The 22,488-nt window shown below is 43.0% G+C and overlaps 1 protein-coding gene across 1 annotated transcript; it reads left to right on the forward strand.

Moving 5' to 3' along the window:
- Nucleotides 1-15,617: 15,617 nt before the first annotated feature.
- LOC140780726 (uncharacterized) lies at nucleotides 15,618-16,316 on the forward strand. The gene is made up of 2 exons (XM_073126451.1): nucleotides 15,618-15,948; nucleotides 16,062-16,316. Exons 1-2 carry the CDS (start codon nucleotides 15,759-15,761, stop codon nucleotides 16,181-16,183), a joined length of 312 nt encoding a protein of 103 aa, XP_072982552.1. The 5' UTR covers nucleotides 15,618-15,758; the 3' UTR covers nucleotides 16,184-16,316.
- The last annotated feature ends 6,172 nt before the right edge of the window (nucleotides 16,317-22,488 follow it).

The following is a 22,488-nucleotide window of genomic DNA, read 5'->3' on the forward strand; positions in this document are numbered from 1 at the left end:
ATTTTGTAGCCAATATGGTACAAGAACCTATCACGTTCATCCATGAAGTTGTGAGTGCTCCCGGTGTCGATGAGGATCCTCACTATTTGATTTTTCACAGTGCCGTCGACCCGAAGTGTCCTTGGTGCATTAGCGCCAGTGTAGGCATGCATGGAGATCTCGGCGTGGACCTCCTCGCTCCTCTCCAAGGCTTTCCTGGTCTTTCGCCAAGTCCTCTAGTTCATCTTCCACCACTTCCTCTTCCTCCACATCCTTTATTTCGCCCAACCGCATCACCGTGGCCACCAGCTCTTCTTTCTTCAAGGTGGGCTGGGGTAAGTCTTCTCATGGTAGCTCGGGGAGGTCCTCTCACCTCTGGTTGTGGCCACGGAAGCAATCTTGCCCCTGTTGTCCTTGGTGAAGATGCCGACACATGATGTGTGGCTATGGTTTGTCGAGAGACTCCTCTAAACTCTGTGATGCTCCAACCCCTTTTTGCTGCCAACCGAAGCTCTCAAAGCTTTTCTTCCATCAATTGAGCTATTGCAAAAGCCTCAAGCAATGTGGTTGGTTGAGCAACCTTCACTTCGACTTGAATGTCCCGCCTAATACCACTAATGAACGTGCTTTTGAGTTGGGAATCCGACCAGCCTCGCACTCGATTGCTAATGCACTCAAACTCCTCTTGATATACTCTCACCGTAGTCCTTTGGGTTAGCTTTGTGAGAGAAGCTTGGAAATTTTCATAATTGAAGGGCCCAAATCGGACGCAAATAGCATCAGGAAACTCCTCCCACATTTGATAGGGCTGAGCTAAATTCGTGGCCTGGTACCATCGGATGGCGGTGTCTTCAAGATGAAAAGGTGCTAACAACACCTTTTATGCAATAAGTGTTTGTTGGTACTCAAAGAATTGTTCTGCTCGATAAACCCAATCGAGTAGATATCCTCCGTTGAAGGGTGGGAAGTTAAGGCGAACAGTCCCTACACGGAGGCAGCGTTCTTCTTCTTCATGTCGATTGGGCCTTCTTTCCCTTAGGTTTAATCTAGCATCCTTAGGATGATATTGAGGGGTCGTTGGTTCTTTGTAATCCCCCCCACTCGTCATCGTCATCGTGGTGACGTGGATTCGGTGCTCGGTCGCGATGAAAAGCCGACGGTGGTAGATTGCACCTTTCCGGTGACATAGGCAATAAGGGCCCCTTGGCATGACCATCGATGGGGTCTTCATGATCTTCCTCCTACCTGGTACAAAATGGTGGAGGCGGTGTCCCTTGACGAAAACGTGGTTCCATCGGTGGTGCAGTCCGGGCTCGAGTAGGGAACTCGATTGCCGCTGTACCCCTTGGTGCGCCTAAGAGGATTTGATTCATTGCTTCCATCTTGCATGGCTCAATGCATCTCCATTATATCCGCGAACATCTTGATCAGATCTAAGTTGACTATAGAAGTCATTGGAGAAGTGTCGACTGGTGAGTGATAGTCTACGGAACGATTCCTTCAAGATCTGGATTTATCGTAGATAGCAGCCCGTGCAACCGAGGGAAAATATTCTCCCATAGTAAGAAAATTATAAAACTAGATGGAATCGATCCATAACTCCCTGATCTATATTTTTTGTATTTACGCTCTTCACAGATTCGAACTAGAACTGAGACGAAAACATGATATATTGCAGATGATGGTGGTGGTGATGGATGGAGTGGATGTTAGGGTTATGGATGATAATGGAGATGAGGGTGAATGGGTGAGGTTGTTTAAGGGATAAAGACGAAGGAGAAGAAGTAGTCCAGATCCCAAGGAAGAAGGAGGACTCGACAGATGAGGGAGATTAGAAGTTAGGAGAGACCTTGCCAATGATAGAGGTGGAAGGTTGCTGAAGAGGGAGGAGGGAGATTAGGGAAAAGAGAAGATAAAGAGCCAAGAAACTAATATTTTAATAGCATAATGATTTTGATTGTCATCCACACCTTTATAGAGGCTAGCCAATAAGTCAAAATAATAATTATTAACCCTAATTCTAGTGGACTTTTGTCGATCACGTTCGAACGCACAAAAGGCATTCTCTGTCGATGCGAACCTAATATAGACGTTCAAACGCGCCAAACCGCATACGAACGCACATTTCACGTTATCTATTTTTGCAAACCTAATGCAGGCATTTGCAAAGGCATTCGAACGCGACCTACAAAAAATTTATTTTAATAAAAATAAATATCTACAATAAGAAAAGACTCTAACTAAGTGTATCAGCCAACCACACTTTCCCCACCTTGTCCTCAAGATGAAAAGTCGAGGAAATGCTCCAAGATATTCGTCTCCAACTCCCATTTCACCTCATCGAATTGCTTGCTAAGCCACTCGACTAGAATCTCCATCTGTAATCTGGTATCATGACGTCGGCAGTCCCTAGCAAGTACACAAACTGGCTCTATAATCTTTGTCTCCTCCAATGGCTCTGGTAGAACTGATCCAATAACCTCATAATCTCCAACCCACTCCCTCAACAATGAAACATGGAAGACAGGATGTACTCTCGACCCCTCCGGCAGCTCCAAATGATATGCAACCAGACTGATACGCTCTAACACCTGAAACGTACCAAAGTAACGATGTGGTAACTTTTGGTTACTCATCGGACACAAGGTCATCTGACAATATGGTTGCACCCTCACAAACACCCAACTGTCGATGTCGAACTCCTACTCCCTTTGGCTGCGATTATAAACTTGCTTCATGCAGTTTTGAGCAAGTTTAAGATGGAGACGCAACCTACTCAATGTGGCGTCTCTATGCATCGATGCTAAGTCCACCTCCGTCCGATCTACAAATGCCACTGGATCATAAGCGCGTAATGTCAGAGCCGTGCGTCCATACACCACCTCAAATAGAGTCATGCCAATACTGCTATGGTAAGCGGTGTTGTAAGACCACTCCGTCTACGGTAAGAACTCCAACCATCATCTCGACATCTCTCCAACAAAGCACCTCAAGTACTGCTCAATGTCTCGATTGACTACATCGGTTTGGCCGTCCGTCTCTGGATGGTAGGCCGAACTGAAGTTCAATTGAGTCTCCTGCAATCTGAAAAACTCCATCCAAAAGTCACTCATAAATACACGATCATAATCTGAAATAATCGTGTGTGGCATGCCATGTAACTGACCAACATCTCACAAAAATTTTAACCACTGACTTGGCTGAAAATGGAAGTGACAATGCCGAAAAGTGTACATATTTGCTCAAACACGGTCCGAAATATCCACGTACCAGCGGAAGACCCTCTATGAAATTAATAGAAATATCTTCCCAAACATGGTCCGGTATAAGTAACGGTTGAAGTAATCCGGCCGATTTCAATGTGGTTGTTTTAGCCCATTGACAGACTTCGCAAGCACAGACAAAACTCCTCACATCTCACCTCAATCCTAGCCATGTGCAACTCTGAGATATCCTCCTATAAGTCCTCAAGATACCCTCATGACTAGCCTTTGGAGTTTGGTGAAAGTGCTCCAACAATTTCTGCTGCAATCCATCATTTGTGGGCACCCGAATGCATCCACGATCCAGCAGCAAACTACCTCGATTCTCTAACTCTAGATGGCGCTCCGGATCATCCAACACCTACTGCAACAATCTCAAAATATCTGGGTCAGATGTACATGCATACCTCAGTTCGTCAAGGAAGGGAAAGGTAGGAGAAGAATATGTTGTGAGCTCGGCGGTATCAGGTCGGCGCAATAGTTCATCCGCCGCTCTATTTTCCGTTCCCTTCTTGTATTGGATTTAATAATTATACCCCAACACTTTTGTGACCCATCTCTACTATACCAGAGTGTGTATACACTATCCCATAAAGTATGGAAGACTCCTTTGATCAGTTCGGATGATGAATTGCCTACCGATCAAATAAGGCCTCCACTTTGTCATCGCATGCAAAATTGCCAACATCTCTCTCTCATAAGTCAATAATTGTTGAGATTTTTGTGATAAATCCTTACTAAGAAAGACAATGGGACATCCTCCTTGCATTAGTACAGCTCTTATGCCAACACTCGATGCATCACATTCCACAACAAACTCTTTGGTGAAGTCCGGTAGAGCTAGAACGGCCGTCGTTGTCATTGTTGTTTTCAGTTTTTCAAAAGCTATAGTGGCTTCATCCGTCCATCTAAAAGAGTCCTTTTTCAACAAAGAACTGAGAGAAGCAGTGATCTTGCCATACCCGGTGATGAAGCGGCGATAATATCCGGTCAACCCAAAAAATCTTCTCAATCCGGTGGTGGTAGTAGGTATAGGCCAAACAGTCATGCATGCTACCTTTTGAGGATCTGTCACCACACCTTTTGCTCAGATGATGTGGCCTAAATACTCCACTTGTGGTACTCCCCATAGGCGCTTGGACTTCTTGATCTTCAATTGATTTTGCTTCAACAAATTTAGCACATCCTCCAAATGCCTCCAATGCTCCAATTCAATCCTACTATACACTAAAATATCGTCAAAGAATACCAAGACATACCTTCGCAATAGAGGCCGAAATATATCATTCATAAGGCCTTGAAAGGTAGCTGGAGCATTGGTGAGACCCAAAGACACCACCCGGAACTTGTAATGTCCGTTCGGAGTTCGAAATGCAGTTTTGTGCACATCCGCCGGGTGAACTCTACTTTGATGATACCCAGCCCTCAAGTCAAGCTTGCTGAATATAGTCGCCCCTACAAGCTCGTCCAACAGCTCCTCTATGACTGGAATGGGATAACGGTCCTTGATGGTAATAGCGTTTAGTGCACAATAGTCAACAGAAAAATGCTATGTCCCATCCTTTTTTCGCACCAATAGCACAGGGGATGAGTATGAGCTATGACTTAGTTCAATGAGGCATTGTTCCAACATCTCAGCTACCATCTTGGAGATAACTTTCTTTTGCACATGTGGATACTAATATGGCCTCATGATTGCCGGTGTAGCCCCGGTGGTAACTCTTGTGGCTCCTTAAATAGTCTAGAAAAGTTATCTAATAAATTAGACAATTCAATTGCAGTACCTGAACTCATTTGAGGCTCATCTCCTACTAGTCCTAACTGAAGAAGATAGGCCAAATCATATGCACAAGGCAGCCCCACCAGAGGCTGCATTGCAGGAATCGACGAAAACCGAACGCCATCAAGCCGTACATCTTTGTTTCCTTGCTTAAATTTCATCCACATGCTCCGAAAATCAAAAGTGACGGGTCCTAAGCTTTGTAACCACTGAGTGCCAAGGACAATGTCTGCTCCTCGCAGCGCCAATAGAACATGTTCACAATGATGTCGTGTCCTTGCACATGTATACCGACCCAGCGACACAAGCTCTCCGCTTGAAGCTTCGTGCCGTCTCCTATAGCAATGTCAAACTTCGTGGTCAGTTTAGTATCCAAGCCCAATCTCCTCACTAACCTCTTGTCTAGAAAGTTATGTGTACTCTCGGAATCGATGAGAATGTGCACACAATGCTTTCTAATGAGTCCATCTACCCGTAATGTCCTCGGTGCGGAAGTACCTGAATATGCATGCATTGCTATTTCAGCTTGGATATCTTTCTCCACGCCCTCCTCGACGGCCTCCACATGGACCTCCTATGGACACTCTCCAGCATCAACAATTTTATCATCCTCCTCGAGAGTGTCGATGAGCATCACATTCCCGATCTATTTGGAACACCAGTGACCAGGGGTGAAACGTTCATTGCGTCGAAAGCAAATACCCTTCGCTCTTTGCTCCTCCACCTAGGCAAGTGTGAGAGTTCGAACGGGGGGTCTTGTGCCTCCTCTAACATCAGAAGAAGGTCTCAAAGATGGTCGTGGTCTAGTACTCATAGCCGCTATATTTGAACCTACAGAATTTTCAGCCGACGTTCTAGGCGCAAACCGCCCATCAATGTCGGTTCGGGCCAAGATGGCTCACATCTACTATTAACTCTTTCAAATTCAGCTTGATACTCCAATACGGTCGTCCTTTGAACCATGTTGCTTAATGTGGCCGCAAAATCTTCATATGTCGCTGTCCTAAATCTGTGTATAATTCTCTTACAAAAATTATCCCAATCGGTAAATCCTCCACCATGAATAATCGATCTATACCAATGCAATGTCGTTCCTTGGAGGTGGAAGCTTACCATTTGGAACTTTGCGTCCTCTGCTGTCCCTTGACAATTAAAGTATTGTTCAACTTGAAACACCAAATTCGTGGATCACCGCCTTAGAATTTAGGAAAGTCCAAGCGTGCGGTTCTCTCCCGAATAACATTGTTGGGTTCGTGAAAGATCCTTGGTTCAAGTCTAAACCTTTGTGCATGTTGATCTCTTTCTCTAAATCCTCGAGCACGTCCATCACCATCTCTGAAGAGATCAACCTCATCCTCAAAGTGTCAATCCTCCTCATCGAGAAAGCGCACCGGTGCCGCACGCCTCTCAGGTTCCATAACCGTCAGTCTTGGGTTTTGTATCAGAGGTGAGGGGATGATGTATAGGCATAGGTAACAAGGGATTATTGACACTAATATGTCACACCTAGACCTGTGAGGTATCGGTTTGGTATGGTCTCACCGCTGGTCCTTCTTGAGACACCGATCTTTGTTGAAGAGATGACGAAGTCAATCAATTCACGACATATTCTTTTAAATCATTATGATCCTTTTGCATTGCGTCAACTCTATGCAACAAGGTTTGGAACATGCCCCTAAGTTCATCCACCAATCCCATATTCACACCAATGGACATTGGTTGACTCGGTCCTACCGTAGTCGCTCCAAAGGAATCGGCCTCATGGTTAGGTGATACGATTCGGACTTCACCGACGTCGTCTCGAGCATGGATTCACTTTAGGAGTGTTTTTGTTTTATGTTTTAGTGTTTGATTTCCATTAAAATAAGTTTTCTGTAAGTCGCGTTCGAACGCGGGTGGAGTGAGTTCGAACGCGATTTGTGAACGGGGTTGTGAACGTGGTGAAGAGAATGTATTGTGCGTTCGAACGCACCGCATCGCGTTCGCAAATACCGACAGGCGCGTTCGATTACGCGTTCGAACGCCTGCATCGCGTTCGCAAATCCAGAAGAGCGAACTCGGTGCGTTCAAACGCGGTCGGGCAAGTTCGAACGCGGTCGGCGAAAATTGTGTTTTAGCTTTAATGTGAGTTGTTGGTTAGCCTATAAAAGAATGTGTAGGGCAACCAAAATTATCATTGATTATTGAGATTGTGTTTTGCCTTGCCTCCTTCGTCTTCTTCGCTCCCGTTCTCTCAATCCCCGGCGACGCCGCTTCTAACCTCCCTCGTCCGGCTAATCACCCTAGTCCCTTAGGAGTGGCCCTCTCCTCCCCCTTCGTCCAATCTATCCAACACTTGCCCTAACCTCTCCATCAACCACAACCCTTCCACCATCACTTTTCACCGGTGCCACCACATTAACGCCGGTCCTCCACCAACCATCATTACCTAGGATCTCGTGCCTCCATCCACGAATCCAAAATAGAGCATCCTAATGTTCGTCCACTAAACGGACGGTATCTCGAGATCCACAATTCTGATTCGCCTGAAACTTGATTTGTTGGAATTTCTAGGGCGACAACATATCAAAATTTCACATCGATCCAACGGCGGAATATTTCGGGATCTTATTTCAAAGTTCCGTGCCAGATCTAGTCCAGATCAAGAATTGGAAGAGATCGACCCTTCACCAAAAAGGCGTGATCGTATCAAGCTGGTATCAGAGCTCCATAGCCAGAGGCAAGATCGTATCAAGCTTGGTATCAGAGCCACCGTTCCTCCAACAAGCGCTTCCAATGACGACAACCAGATCCATGGTTGCACGGCGAGATGATGAAGAAGAGATTATCCCAATAGATGAGGGAGAAACGGTTGCGGGGACTTTCACCCGTGGAACCGCCCGATCTAATCGGAATACGGAAGAACCTAGTGTTCAAGCCGTGTTGGGGTCTCTTTCCAAACAGATGGCCATCAATAATCAAATGATGATGGAGATGCTGTGGGAAATACGGGCGTGGCCGAAACCTTCTTCAACAAGCAGGGCAATCACAAGGCAGCATGGGGAACCCTCTGCAACATACCCAACATCCTCCACGGCCTCCCCGTTCATCACAAAAGTTGGGGAGAGTTCGACTATCAGGCAAGATCGAGCTTCTACACCTCGACCCATGGTTAGCTGCAACAAACGGCTGTCGACTACAATGGGATCCTCAACCATTGTAGCAGCCCTCGGAACCTCCACATCTTCCCATGCACCGGAGACCTCGTCGACAAACTGTGAAGGGCTGGTTGCACCATTCTCGATCCCTGCAGAAACGGCGAAGAGTCTAGCTTCAAGGCAGCAGTTTCCTTTGGCAAGCTCGACAGTTGGAAATGTTCTTTTGATGTCAGAACGGAGTTGTCGACAACCGTGCGAACCACTATTGAATGGAGGAAGACCACACGTGGCCGCTGGATATTCCTCATCAGTGGTGAGGGAGATGATCCAGAACCGCAAGTTCCGGACTTGGGCCGCCTTACACCACCTTCATTTGCAACCACAAATGAGTCAAGAACTATGAAGAAATCATGTATGGCCTCTAGTGACCTTCCACCATTCTCCTCGGTCAATCGACGGTCGATCACCGGCGATGACGTTGCGGCTCCCCGCCGAGCTACAACTGCCATCTTCCAACCACGGCAGCACCAGCCTGACGTAAAGACCTTGTGGGCTAATGATTTTCTCACCCAAACGATCGAAAGCTCCCCGCCATGGCTAGATGAAGATTTTGTTTTTGTCAACCTCAGCCTTCCACAGCAGTCAACCGTCGCCACCCCAAAAGGGGCCTCACCAGCAACTATTGTAGTATTCCGGATGACCAAAGGCTCCTTGCCATGGCTGCAACGAGACAGAGAAGGACCTGAAGATTTTGTTTTTTTGGGCCAACTTCGGCCTTCCATCGCCGCCGACTACTGCCACACCGTCGGGAACCCTACTTAAGCAACTAGTGGAGGTGGTCACTACTCAGCCAAGGCTGCCACGTGCTAAGGCAACTCCTATGGCAATGGCTAATGGAGATGGAACTAAGAGAGAAAGATTAGGGATTTCAAATTTTTTTGAAGACTCTAAGTGGTTAGAATTTCAAGAAGGCTACATTGTTGGGCTTGACCAGGTGGAATTGCTAGACATTAGTTGGGTTGGACCTAAGAGCCAAAGGGTTCAAGTCAGGTGGGAGTCATCTCTGGACTTCAGGACTCAGTTAAGTCAAATAAGGGACATGATCAGAAACCCTCTACTTGACTTAAGACGAGTTTGCTTATACCAGATACATTTGACTCGGATCCTAATCCATGGAGTGGGCGAGAATGATTATGAGCATAACCAACAATCAGTTTGGCTAGCTGAACCTAACTTGAGTCACTGGGAGAACCTAATCTGGATCCACCAACTGCATCTAACTCGACCTCCCGAGCGCAATCGGATGCACCAGATTTCTATTGCTGAACTGACATTGAGTCAATTGGTTCGACCACCCGAGACCAAGTGGACTCAATGTAGATGGACCCGAATTTCACCTTGGACTAGTTGGAGTATGAGTATCCAAGCTCGACTGAGGATGAACCCCTTTAAGGCGGTTATGGTCGCACTACCCCTATCTTGTGTGCCTACGAAAGACTCGCGGCGACGGATCGGACACAAGTGAGCTTGCCTCTTTCTCAGTACTAACATTTTCTATATCTTCAGATATGTGGGGAACCAATGCAGAAGATCATACCATGGAGGAACTTAAGCCAGAGTTCAAAGATCGCTTCACAAACTTCAAACCTTGAGGACAAGGTTGCGGAAGCGTGGTGGATTGATACGATTCGGACTTCACCGACGTCGTCTCGAGCATGGATTCACTTTAGGAGTGTTTTTATTTCATGTTTTAGTATTTAATTTCCATTAAAATAAGTTTTCTGTAAGTCGCGTTCGAACGCGGGTGGAGTGAGTTCGAACGCGGTTTGTGAACGGGGTTATGAACGTGGTGAAGAGAATGTACTGTGCGTTCGAACGCGGTGCGTTCGAATGCACTGTGAACGCCTGCATCGCATTTGCAAATACCGACAGGCGCGTTGGATTGCGCGTTCGAACGCCTGCATCGCGTTCGCAAATCCAGAAGAGCGAACTCGATGCATTTGAACGCGGCCGGGCGAGTTCGAACGCGGTCGGCAAAAATTGTGTTTTAGGGTTAATGTGAGTTGTTGGTTAGCCTATAAAAGGATGTGTAGGACAACCAAAATTATCATTGATTATTGAGATTGAGTTTTGCCTTGCCTCCTTCGTCTTCTTTGCTCCCGTTCTCTCAATCCCCGGCGACGCCGCTTCTAAGCTCCCTCGTCCGGCTAATCACCCTAGTCCCTTAGGAGTGGCCCTCTCCTCCCCCTTCGTCCAATCTATCCAACACTTGCCCTAACCTCTCCATCAACCACAACCCTTCCACCATCACTTTTCACCGGTGCCACCACATTAACGCCGGTCCTCCACCAACCATCATTACCTAGGATCGTGTGCCTCCATCCACGAATCCAAAATAGAGCATCCTGATGTTCGTCCACTAAATGGACGGTATCTCGAGATCCACAATTCTGATTCGCTTGAACTTTGTTGGAAAGCTCTTTTCTAGGGCGACAACATATCAAAATTTCACATCGATCCAACGGCGGAATATTTCGGGATCTTATTTCAAAGTTCCATGCCAGATCTAGTCCAGATCAAGAATTGGAAGAGATCGACCCTTCACCAAAAAGGCGTATCATTAGGGTTATTGTGGGTTGAGTCTTTCCTTGTCGGTGTGCTCTCCATTGGTCTCCTTGTTGATGTCATCTTTCTTGTTTCAACTATTAATGGAGGTCTAAGATTCACCTGTCTCTGATACCAAATTGATGGGTTCTTGTACTAAAAGATAGGCTACGGAATGATTCCTTCAAAATCAAGATTTATTATAGGAATCAGTCCATGCAATTGTGGGAAAATATTCATCAAATATTCTCCTATAGTCATAAAATTATGAAGCCAAGTGTATTAGATCTATAACTCCCTGATCTAAAATTTTTGTATTTAAACTTTTCACAGATTCGAACTGCAACTAGGATGAAAATATGAAAGAATGCAGGTGATGGTGATAGTGACGGGTGGAGTGGATGTTAGGGTTATGGATGATTATGGAGATGAAGGTGGATGGTGGATGTAGTTAAGAGATATAGACAATGGGGAATAAGTGGTCCAGATCCCAAAGAAGAGGGAGATTAGAAGTTATGAGAGACCTTGCCAACGGTAGAGGTGTTAGGTTCGTGAAGACAAAGGTGAGAGATTTGGGTAGAAAGAATAGAGAGAAGATAGGAGGCAAGAAATTAATAATCCAATTGCATAATAAATTTAGCTGCCATCCACATATTTATAGATGCTAGCCAACAAGTCCTAAAATAATAGATAACTATAATTCTAGAGGACTCCTGCCGATCACATTCGAACGCGCTCGATCGCGTTCGAACGCACAAAAGGTGTACTTTGTATGTACGAACGCGATGCAGCCATTCAAATTCGGCGTTCAAACTCGCTCGACTATGTTCGAACATGCGTTATGCATTCTCTGTATTTGCGAACCTGATGCAGACATTCGCAAGGGCATTTGAACGTGACCCCTCTTGCGTTCGAACGCGACCTACAAAAATTTTATTTTAATAAAAATAAACAACTAATGCAATAAAAAAAATCGTAACTAAAATATCAAATGCACCTACGGTCCAGCAGCAAAGCGCCTTGGTTCTCCAATATTGGATGGCGCTCTGGATCATCCAATACCTCCTATAACAATCTCAAAATATATGAGTCAGATGTACGTGCATACCTCCGACTCTTTTGAGTCCTTACTCCTTTTGGCCCTCATTAAGGAAGGAAAAAGTAGGAGAAGAATAGGCTGCGAGCTCGGTGATATTGGGTTGGCACGATAGTGCATCTGTCGCTCTATTTTCTATTTCTTTCTTACATTGGATTTCATAATCATACTCCAATAATTTTGTGACCCATCTCTGTTTGTGCCGAGTGTGAATACGTTGCCCCATAAAGTATAGAAGGCTCCTTTGGTCGGTTTGGATAATGAATCGCTTACCGGTTGGAGAAGTCCTGATCGGTGAGTGATAGTCTACGGAATGGTTCCTTCAAGATCTGAATTTATCGTAGAAAGTAGTCCACGCAATCGAGGGAAAATATTCACCAAATATTCTCCCATTATAAGAAAATTATGAAACAAGTGAAATTGATCCGTACCTCCCTGATCTACATTTTTTGTATTTACTTCCTTTGTAGATTTGAACTACAACTAGGACTAAAATACAATATATTGTGGATGATGGTGGTGGTGATGGGTGGAGTGGATGTTAGGGCTATGGATGATAATGGAGATGAGGGTAAATGGGTGAGATTGTTTAAGGGATAAAGATAAAGGGAAAGAAGTGGTCCAGATCCTAAGGAAGAGGGAGGACTTGATAGCCGAGGGAGATTAGAAGTTAGGAAAGACCTTACCAACGATAGAGGTGGAAGGTTAGTGAAGATGAAGGAGTGAGATTAGGAAAGAGAGAAGATAGAGAGGCAAGAAACTAATATTCCAATAGCATAATAATTTTGGCTACCATCCATACCTTTATAGAGGCTAGCCAACAAGTCAAAATAACAATTATTAACCTTAATTTTAGTGGACTCTCATCGATCGCGTTCTAACGTGCCCGATCGCGTTCGAACGCACAAATGATATTCTCTGTTGATGTGAACCTAATACAGACGTTCGAACGCGACGTTCGAACACACCCGACCGCATTCGAACGCGCATTTCGTGTTCTCTGTTTTTGCGAACTTGATGCAGGCGTTCACAAAGGCGTTCGAACGCGACCTATAGGAAATTTATTTTAATAAAACCAAATATCTAATGCAATAAGAAAAGACTCTAACTAAGTGTATTAGTGAGTTTGAGTTTGCCTTTGATCTGATAATATCAATGGCCTCCCCCTAAATAGAGATGCTTTCATTGGTCTCGATGCCATAGATCTGGTTGTTGGCATGGTGTCCGAGGAATGGTGGCTCTGATACAACTTGATATGGATCGTGCGTCCGTTCCTGACCAAGTTCATATGTAGGGAAGTAATCTGCACAATCAGAGGAGAATATTCTCAAAATATTCACGCATTGTCATAAAATTACAAAACCAGTGGTGATCATTCTGTATCTTTCTGATCTACATTTTTGATATTCATGTTCTTCACATATTCTAGCTGCACCTGGGGAGAAAATATGTAATATTGTGGTGAAGGTGGAGATGATGGGTGATGGTGATGATTGTGATAAAGGTGGTGATAATGGTGATGGATTTGGTGGCACGTGGTGTTGAAGGGATAAAGATGAGGGGGGAAAAGTTAGTCAAGATCCTAAAGAGGAGGGAGGACTCGATAGTCAAGGGGGATTAGAGATATCTGGCGTCGAGATGACACACAGCTAAGGCTTGAACGAGGAGGGAAAATGTTAGGGTAGAGAGGAAAGGGAAGAAAATCAATATTCATTTATAATAATCTTTTAGGTTGTTATCCACATCTTAAGAAGCTAACCTAACAAGCCAAACTAACAAGTAATAACCTTAGAAATATTATATTCTCGCGGACAGCGTTCGAACGGGGTCGAGCGCGTCCGAACGGGGTCGAGCGCATTCGAATATGCAATTTGCATTCACTGTCAATGCAAATGTATGCAGGTATTTGCATGCGTGCGTTCGAACGGAGTCAAGTACATTCAAATACACAATTTATGTTCTCTATCGATGCGAACGTATGCAGGTGTTCGCAAGGGGCATTTGAATGCGACCTCCCCGCGTTCGAACACGACATCCAGAATTTTTATTTATCTGAAGAAAATAACTAAAATAAAATAAAAAATAGATCCCATAGATTGTATCCATGTATGAGATGACTTAGTGTGGTCTGAATCACATTAGTTTGACCACTTGACGGTCATTGGCGATTGCGGCGACCACTATTGGCTAGTGGTGAGCTCAAGGAATCTAGCCATGCTTGTTGATGGTCATGGAAGTGTTGGACCCATGGCCACTAACTACAGGTTTGCTGTAGCTATAATAGTCATCGACGATAGTTTTATGACTGGTGCTGGCATGAACAACGACCATGGTTTAGGTGTGGGTGGTTGAAGAAAGGAATGAATGTGATGGTCTAGGTTGGGAGAGCCTAGATTCCCACCGGTGAAAAACTAGGGTTTTAGACCCTAGTTTCCACCATGAGTGGGGAAGACAACTCTGAAACCATCAATGCGGGCAGCTTTGGCTTCACCACGACAACAGTCTTAGTCTATAGAGGTGGAGGGAGCTCCATCATGGCTGAAGGAGGGATTGTTGCTGCAATTTGGGTTGGTTCCGCATGGCTAGCGACGCTAGTGACATAGGGTGGTGGTTGGCGGATGTCGAGTCTCTACTAAGGCCTAGATCGAGTCTTTTTCAAATAGATCAAAAGTTCTTTAAATATTGCATTCATCCATGCTAGTGGCTCATTGTCGGTGGTGGCTACTAGTGGTGGTGGCATCGAGAAAACCTCCATCAGGATGGAGAAGAGATCTTGGTTTCTTATGGTTGCGATCTTTCCTGGGTTAGTTTTGGATTGCGTGTTCACTATTATCTAAGAAATGTCGGCTCTGATACCAGTATTATGAACCGGATCTAAACCGATTTGTTTGTAATAAATTTATGATATTTTTATGGGTGGTAGCCTCATGAGTTAGAGATCTTTTGGCATTTGTTTTATGTGATTTCAAGGTCAGCATTAAATGATATAATCGAAATAGTGGGGGAATGTTAGAATAGAACAAAAATTAAATATCTGATGTTGTAACGGTCGTTGGAGGGTGGTGGTTAGCCAAAAAGTGGCGGTGCTCGGCTATAGGTGTGGGTGGCTCGTGGAGGGTGTTGGTGGTTATAGTTTGAAGGTGGAACCTCTCGAAGGATTGCCATGATGCTAAGATGGTGGGACATCGATGGCACTAGCAAACGAATGTGCTATTGGAAATGGCAATCCAATGATGCAGCATAGCTACACATTATAATTAGTTCAAGTGAAGACCAGGGAGACAACCGCTTATGCTACATATCTTTGTGGTAGGAGGGCCATGTAAATGGACAGAGCCGCATTATTTTTTTAAGACAGAAGGGGGAAGAGTGGTCTAGCAAAGGCGCTCTTGGAGGGCATCTCAATCACCAATACCCAACTAGGATGTCTGCATATTACGAGCGAGAGAGTGTTGGAAAAATTTCAAAATTCAATCAAAACCTAAGTGTCTAGGGTGTCTATGGATCTAATCTAAACAAACATACTTGTGACTAAGGTAGGGTTGAGGAACACCGACATCATTTGGAGGGACACCACAAATCACAGGCTCAAATTCGTTACTTTCAGGAAAATTAAGATAATAATAGAGAGCTTGATTTGCTATTAGAGCAGTTTTTGACTTCTTGATATGGATTAGACGATCTAATCCAGTATTTTATCGAATCCTCGAAAGTAACAAAGAGAATTCAAACTGTTTTAAATCAATCACGAGTTGCCACATAGGGAGCAAAACCAAAACATACGCCAACACTCCCGATTACCACTTTTCTTCTCCTTCCTCCCCCTTTATCCCTCCTCAACAAACTCCAATACCCTATCGATCTCCAACCATTTTCTCTCTCACTCCCAAGCTTCACTAATGGCGTACGTCGACCATGCCTTCTCGATCTCGGACGAGGACATCATGATGGAGGACTCCTACGTCGTCCGCAACCGGCCTCCGATCAAAGAGATAGCCCTCGCCGTCGCCCTCCTTGTCTTCGGTTCCCTCGGCATCGTCCTTGGCGCCATCATGGCCGCCAACCACGTCGGCGGCGACCGAACCCACGGTACTCTTTTACTCTTCCCTCTATAAACCCTACCTACCTTCCTAGGTTTTCCTATTCTCTGCGATTTCTTTCAATTCTTGTTCTTCTTGCTGAAATTTTTGGAGGGCAATTAGGGGTTTTCTTTGCGATCTTGGGGTCGGTGCTGTTCATACCGGGGTTCTATTACACGCGGATCGCGTATTATGCGTACAAGGGGTACAAGGGCTTCTCCTTCTCCAACATCCCGCCCGTGTAGAAGGATCTGTACAAATCTCCCGATGTAACCCTGTTCAATCTCTTTTTTTCTTTCTTTCCTTTGTGTTGTTGTAATTTTGTTTTGAATAATATGCTATGTTTAGCTAAGTATAGAAGCATGTGATCTTTTCTCAGTTCTCCTTGTGATGTTTTGGTATCTTTGATTAGTTTCTCCCAGTTTTACTTTGTAGTTAGAAAGAAGAAAGTGAATTTAGTTGTTTCCTGCTAGAAGGTATTGCTACTTTTTGCTACAAACTCTCAGTTTGCAACTCTAGATCAGTCCAAACTCCAAATTAATGATAAAATAAGAGATGAGACAAAGACTACTTGAGGAGGATTTGGAGTCTCCAAGTCGAGTGATTCATAGGAGTTCTTCGGGTTAACTCACACCCTCCAAAGTCTATCAAAACAATACATAATTTTTCTATCTCCACAGCTGAAGAAAGATAAGAAATAAATAGACTCCTCCATGCTTCCGGAGAGAACCTGTGTGAGATCTTTGGGATTGCCAACTCCCATGTAAGCAAATGCTGGCCTCTGGCCATGATTTATTGTGATCCATCCATCTTTAACTACTTTGCATGGATTACTCAATAGATTAAGGAGGGAATTAAGGAGGACCTTAGTGTTCCTCTCCGCTAAACATCGTGAAAATTTGGAAAACTCTCAAGCAGTTTGTAAATTTCCTAGGTAGCATCTTCCTTCTCTGTGCCTTTCTATTGAACCAAGACATTTATTTATTTTTAATCATTGATTTTCAGATTACTTTGGTGTGTCTGACATGTGTAGGAGCCGTGGCTAGCGCCATGCCTTAGGTCTTGGCATGTCCATGCTTCCTGATAAGCGGCTCATTTAGACATGAGAATAGGCACGACATGAAATAAAACGAGTCAAACTTGATTATATGACTTGAACTTAGCTCGATCAAGCTCAGCTTGATTATGCCCCTACTCTTACATATGATGGAAAGAGGCTGTTATCTAATAGGATTGGTTGCAAGCTTGAAGCCTGATTGATATTAGTTTTTGTTTTGTGCAATTTATAGATATGACTTGATTTTATATGATTTATTTTTCTGTTATCATGGTCGCTTGTAGGTTTGGTTCTGTAATTCACACCATATGTGTAATTGTCCTAAATGTTAGTCAAGCTATGATTTCCTTTTGTGGTAAGCTGATATATGTCTATGTCTTCTTAATTTGTATAAACTTAGTAGGTCAGACCCTGAATGTCAAAAATGGAGACCGACAAGATCACTTTTGCACGAGCTTTTCAGTATGTTTTGAATATTCTTTTTTGTAATTTAGTTTCATGATTCTGTTAACATGTCCTTGATGCCTGGTGTAGGACTTTTATTCTCTATTCTGTATTTTCCTCTTTGGAATCTTCTTCCCTTCGTCTTTTTGTCTCCTCAACTTGATTGATCCATAATTGCATAATACAACTTTCCTATTTGTTTTGCATGTGTTTGCCATCAGAGCTATGTTTCTATACAGAATATCATTGTTTTCATCTTCTCTTATTCATGTACGATGGTTTCCACTTTCAACCCCAAACTGATGAAGGCCTGGAGATAGTATAAAGGCCAATAATAAGGTGAAATTATGCATATGATATTCTTTTTCTTGAATGAGAAGAAAAACCTTTTCATTATTTAGGTATTGATTATCTAACCCCTCTCTTTTTATACTCATCTTTCCTCTTGACTCTTGTTCTCATCATGCTCTCCTCATCTTCTCTAATATGATCTTCTTGATTGGTCCACCATTTCATAGCAAGATATGCCCGTCCTATATTAATTGGTTTATCTCGAGCTCGTGTGAAGTTCTAAATGATCATCAGTACATGTGGGCTGCGTTGTCACTGCCTGTTGACTTGTGCAACAGAAGCATATGTAGGAAATAAGTAAGAGCCAATAGCTGTGGAGATGTACAACATGTAGTTGTACAGAAATCCTTATTTAGAGGAGAGAGAAATTTAGACTCGATATATATATGGAGTTGATTCATTACATGATACATAGCCTCTTTTATGGCATAGCTTCTCCTCCTCTCATTAACTCTTAATAATGATTAAACAAGTAACATGCTCTGTGTAACTTATTCTAACTCTTGAACCTCTTCAAATCTTTCAAGACAAAGGAGTAATGAATTTTGGATTTATTTCAACACAACAAGCATGTAAAAATTGTTAAAGGCGGGGTAGGCAACCTTTGGTTTGATAGTGAGCACACCATGGGAAAGGATGAATTGCAGGTTAATATACGCCGAATATTTGGCCAGTATGTCTAGAATGTTGTTATTGTACTATTTTCCCATCTTATGTTTAGAATACTTTCATTTGGTTTCCTATTTATCACTGAATTTTGAATTTTGATTTAATGAAGGTAAGGATCCTTCTTTTGGGGGCAAAGATAGTGTCATCTTAAGTAGTTGCTTTTGTGGATCAACTTGCATTTGCAGGGAATACTAATAGGATGAATTTACAAGGCATTTTCCTCACATAAGTGAATACTTTCTTCTTTGTCTTGATATGCCTGTCTTACTTTGAAAAAACTAACTTAGATGTAAGTATGTGATCCAAATAAACAATGATGTATGGTTTGGACAAGCTGTTTACTTCTTTAACGAACAATTGGATAACCATTTTGGCTGACAGTTTACAAACCCTTTGGATTAATTTTCACAGCTTGCTCCTTTTAAGGTACTTTCTTGCAATTGCTCTCAATCTAAGAATTTACTAGATGGGAATGTATTAGTTAAAGGATATAATACATGAACACATACATATAAATTATGGTTAGTGATATGAATGATGAGATACCCTTTTGATAGATGTGTAGTACTATTATGTGTCTGATTTACATGTGACTCGTTAAAAGTGTTCTCCTTACTCAAAGTGCAATATCATTAGGAATTGTTTACAGGACTAAGCTCAGAATCTTAAACTAAGAAATATGATTATAGCTGGATGTTGCGAGTTGGGGGTGTCCTAGGTTTTTCCACTATGGGGTTTGATCTGGCAGGACAGCTATATTGAACTTCTTTTGCAGTACATGGATTAAGTTCTTATGACTGGATCAGAAACTTTTGATTTAACTATCTTCTAATTAAATATTTAAAATTTCTTATCCATACTATCACATCCTTTAATTGATCAACTCCATTTACGTTTTGTAACAAAGAACAGTTTATCTTGGTTAATGTTAACCAAGGATTCATGATATTTTTTGACGAAGGCAAGTAATGAGAAGTAAAAGGAGGAAGATATGTTTTACCCATTCAATGGAAGCATTTCTAATCTTCCCTATATATATATCTTAATGCGCATTCAAGGCAAGCTTGTCTTTTCTGCAGTGATTTATTTTAAAGAATTTTGAACTTATTATGTTACGTAGTATAATTCCTAATATGGTATGTAGGTATCTAATAAGAAACTTATAAGAGGATGATAGAATATGATTAGATTATAGGTAGTGTTATTGTGGATTAAGAGATTGTGCACTTTCTTCAATTGGGCAAGAGGGGTGCCCTGTATATAGTGATTAAGCTTGATATAAAGAAGTTGCTTGATAGGCTGAGCTGGGAGGTTGTTTTTGAGGTCATGCAGATTACTTGGTTTTTGGATATTTAGTTTGCTGGGTTGAAACTTGTATTGAATCCTCTTTTATTCTTTTCAATTAATGGTGCTGCATCTCTTTGGATGAAAATCTCTTGTGATCTCTGACATAGGAACCTCTTTCTTATACTTTATCCATTATTTGTGTGCATTAGCTTAACTAGCCTCATAAATACTTGAGGTGAATGAAAGAGTTTTAGATGGGTTTCATATTGTTTTGAAATCTTTCATCTTATATTAACAAATAATATATTTTAATTACTAAAGCTAATACCATAAATTATGATGTGTTTGATGTTAAAGAGATTTATGTTGTATGAGTATTTCTAGTTTAAATCCCAACGACACTGGTTTAAATGGTTATTTCATAGTTTAAATGTCTTTTTGCGGGTGTCTTACTGTTTTATGGTGGCTAACCATCTGGATTAGTCAACTCGGTGCAATCTCAAGGTTTCTTGGCGATGTGGGCTAATTCTGCACCTACTGATTTGCTAGTATTATATATATTCTATATAAGGAATATAGGGATATCCTGTGTATCTTTCAGTATATTTTTGTGCCATTTTTACTCCTGCAGGACAAAAAAACTTTCGTCTTCAAAGCTAGCTCAGCTAGCGCCTCGCGAATTGACAGGCTTATTTGACATCCTTTGGTAAGTACATGTTGCAGCTTAATACAAACCTTTTCTGATCCTGCTGGAGGGATCCACACCTTGAGCTGTGGCGTGGCTATCGTAACAAAGCCTGAAGGTACATGAATCTTCACACAGCAAACCATCTGTTTAACGTCAGGAGAATGAAAGCAGAGAATAGACTTGCATATTGTTATAGATGATTTCATTACTCTGTCTGGTTAGTGGTGGAAAGGAAATGGTTTCATCTGATCAAGTATTTGGAGTCATAGATATCTATCTTTGCTTCTGTGGTGGGTAGAAGGTTGTCAAAGAATTAGCTAGAGTTCAGAATGCTAAGAGGTTGAATGGAATAGTGATTTCAAATAGATGCCCTGACATTTGCAAGGTGATAATCTAATAGAATATTAGGCTGTGTTTACTTGTGGAATAAGGGTGGAATATGTATAACTATTCTAATTTTTTTTTATACGAGAAGAAGAGAGCTAATACTAGCATAAATTATTCTAATGTTTAGTTCAATATTAGTATAAGGTGTAATAATTATATTTGATGTGATATAAAGTTGAGATTAAAAAATATGTTAGGAATTAGTGATGTTTTACTATATGTTAAATAGTAAATAGTATGAGCTTTCTATCGTGGACTTTCTTGCATTGTGTAGGGTTAACCCTGCACTGTGTGGAGTTATAACTCCGCACTCAAGTGTGCAGGGTATTATTCTGCACTTGGGTGTTCATTGATGCTACCGAATCTAGATCTATCACTCCTTGCCTTTTCATTCTTCTTCTTCTCTTCTATTTGCGATTGAGATCTGAGGCCAAAAGCAACATCCCCGCTCTGGTTTTGCTCGTGGAGATTGTTGTTGCCGCCCAATCAATGTTCCCTTCTTCGTTGTCTTTGATGGACATCCTAATAGCCCCGATCCAATTCAACCTTTGGATTCTTGAAGGGCGACGGTGTCGAAGGTAGACTTGGCGATGGTGTTGGAGTGGTTGAGGGCAAGGGCGAAAATGTTGCCCCACCATAAGGAGACGCGATCGAGAAGGGGCGGGGAGGCATGATAAAGAAGGACAAGATCATTGCGGTGACGAGGCGAAGGATGGGGAAGGGGAGGTCAATGCGGTAGAGACCTCGGGGTTGGGAAGGAGATATTGGATCAAAGGATGGAGATGAGCACGTCGCAGAGGTCAGGGTTAAGGTTGAGTGAGCGAAGGAGGTTGAACATGAGCTTCTTGCATACAACGAAGGAGAGGGAGCCAATGATCTCGTTGCAAGTGGTCTTGGCGATGGTGGAGATGTTGCGGCCAGCGACGGATTGCTAGAGGGCTTGGATGAGTGTGCCAGATTGCTTGAAGGTGTCGGTTACCTTGCATTGTGCGGGTACTAGACTTGATCAAACGACCTAGCCCGCTCGTGCTCGGCCCAACCTAGTTTGGATCGAGCTAAGCCCGACCTGGACCCGATTTAGGCTCGGCTCGGCCTAGGCCTGAACTACCCATGGGCAGCATGAGCCAACCCTTTGCCCGCCCGACTCGGCTCGGAAGCTTGCCCTTTTGGCCCGCAATTAGGCTCGCCCGTTTTGCTACAGTAATTTGCCCGTTCTGCAACAATAAAAATCAACGAAAATTTTGGTACTGTACTATTTTGCATTATTTTAAGCACACCTTTAAATTTTTTTAATTTATTATTATTAATTTTTAAATGGAGGAACATAAATATTTAAAAAAAAAGATAATAGTAAAAAAATTCTAAATATAGCTAAAATGTGGGTTGGGCCGAGTGATTGGTGGGTCGAGCCGGCTCGGCCCGATCGGCTAGCCTGATCTCCCACGGGCCGATGGGCGGTAACGGGCTAGACTATTCTAGCCCGGCCTGAACCCGGTCTGGCCCGGGTGATTGGTGGGTCGGGTCATGAACAAATACTTAATCTTGGTTGGCTCGTGTATACTGGGTTGCCTTTGGAGATGAGAGAGAGGAGATAACAACTATAGCTGAGATGATTAGTAATTCTATATTATTTTCTCAAAGAGTAAAATGATAATATTGGGTTATTA

This window comes from Typha latifolia, chromosome 1 (genome assembly GCF_019914945.1).
Source record: "Typha latifolia isolate L0001 chromosome 1, TyphaL0001v2, whole genome shotgun sequence".
Lineage (NCBI taxonomy): Eukaryota > Viridiplantae > Streptophyta > Magnoliopsida > Poales > Typhaceae > Typha > Typha latifolia.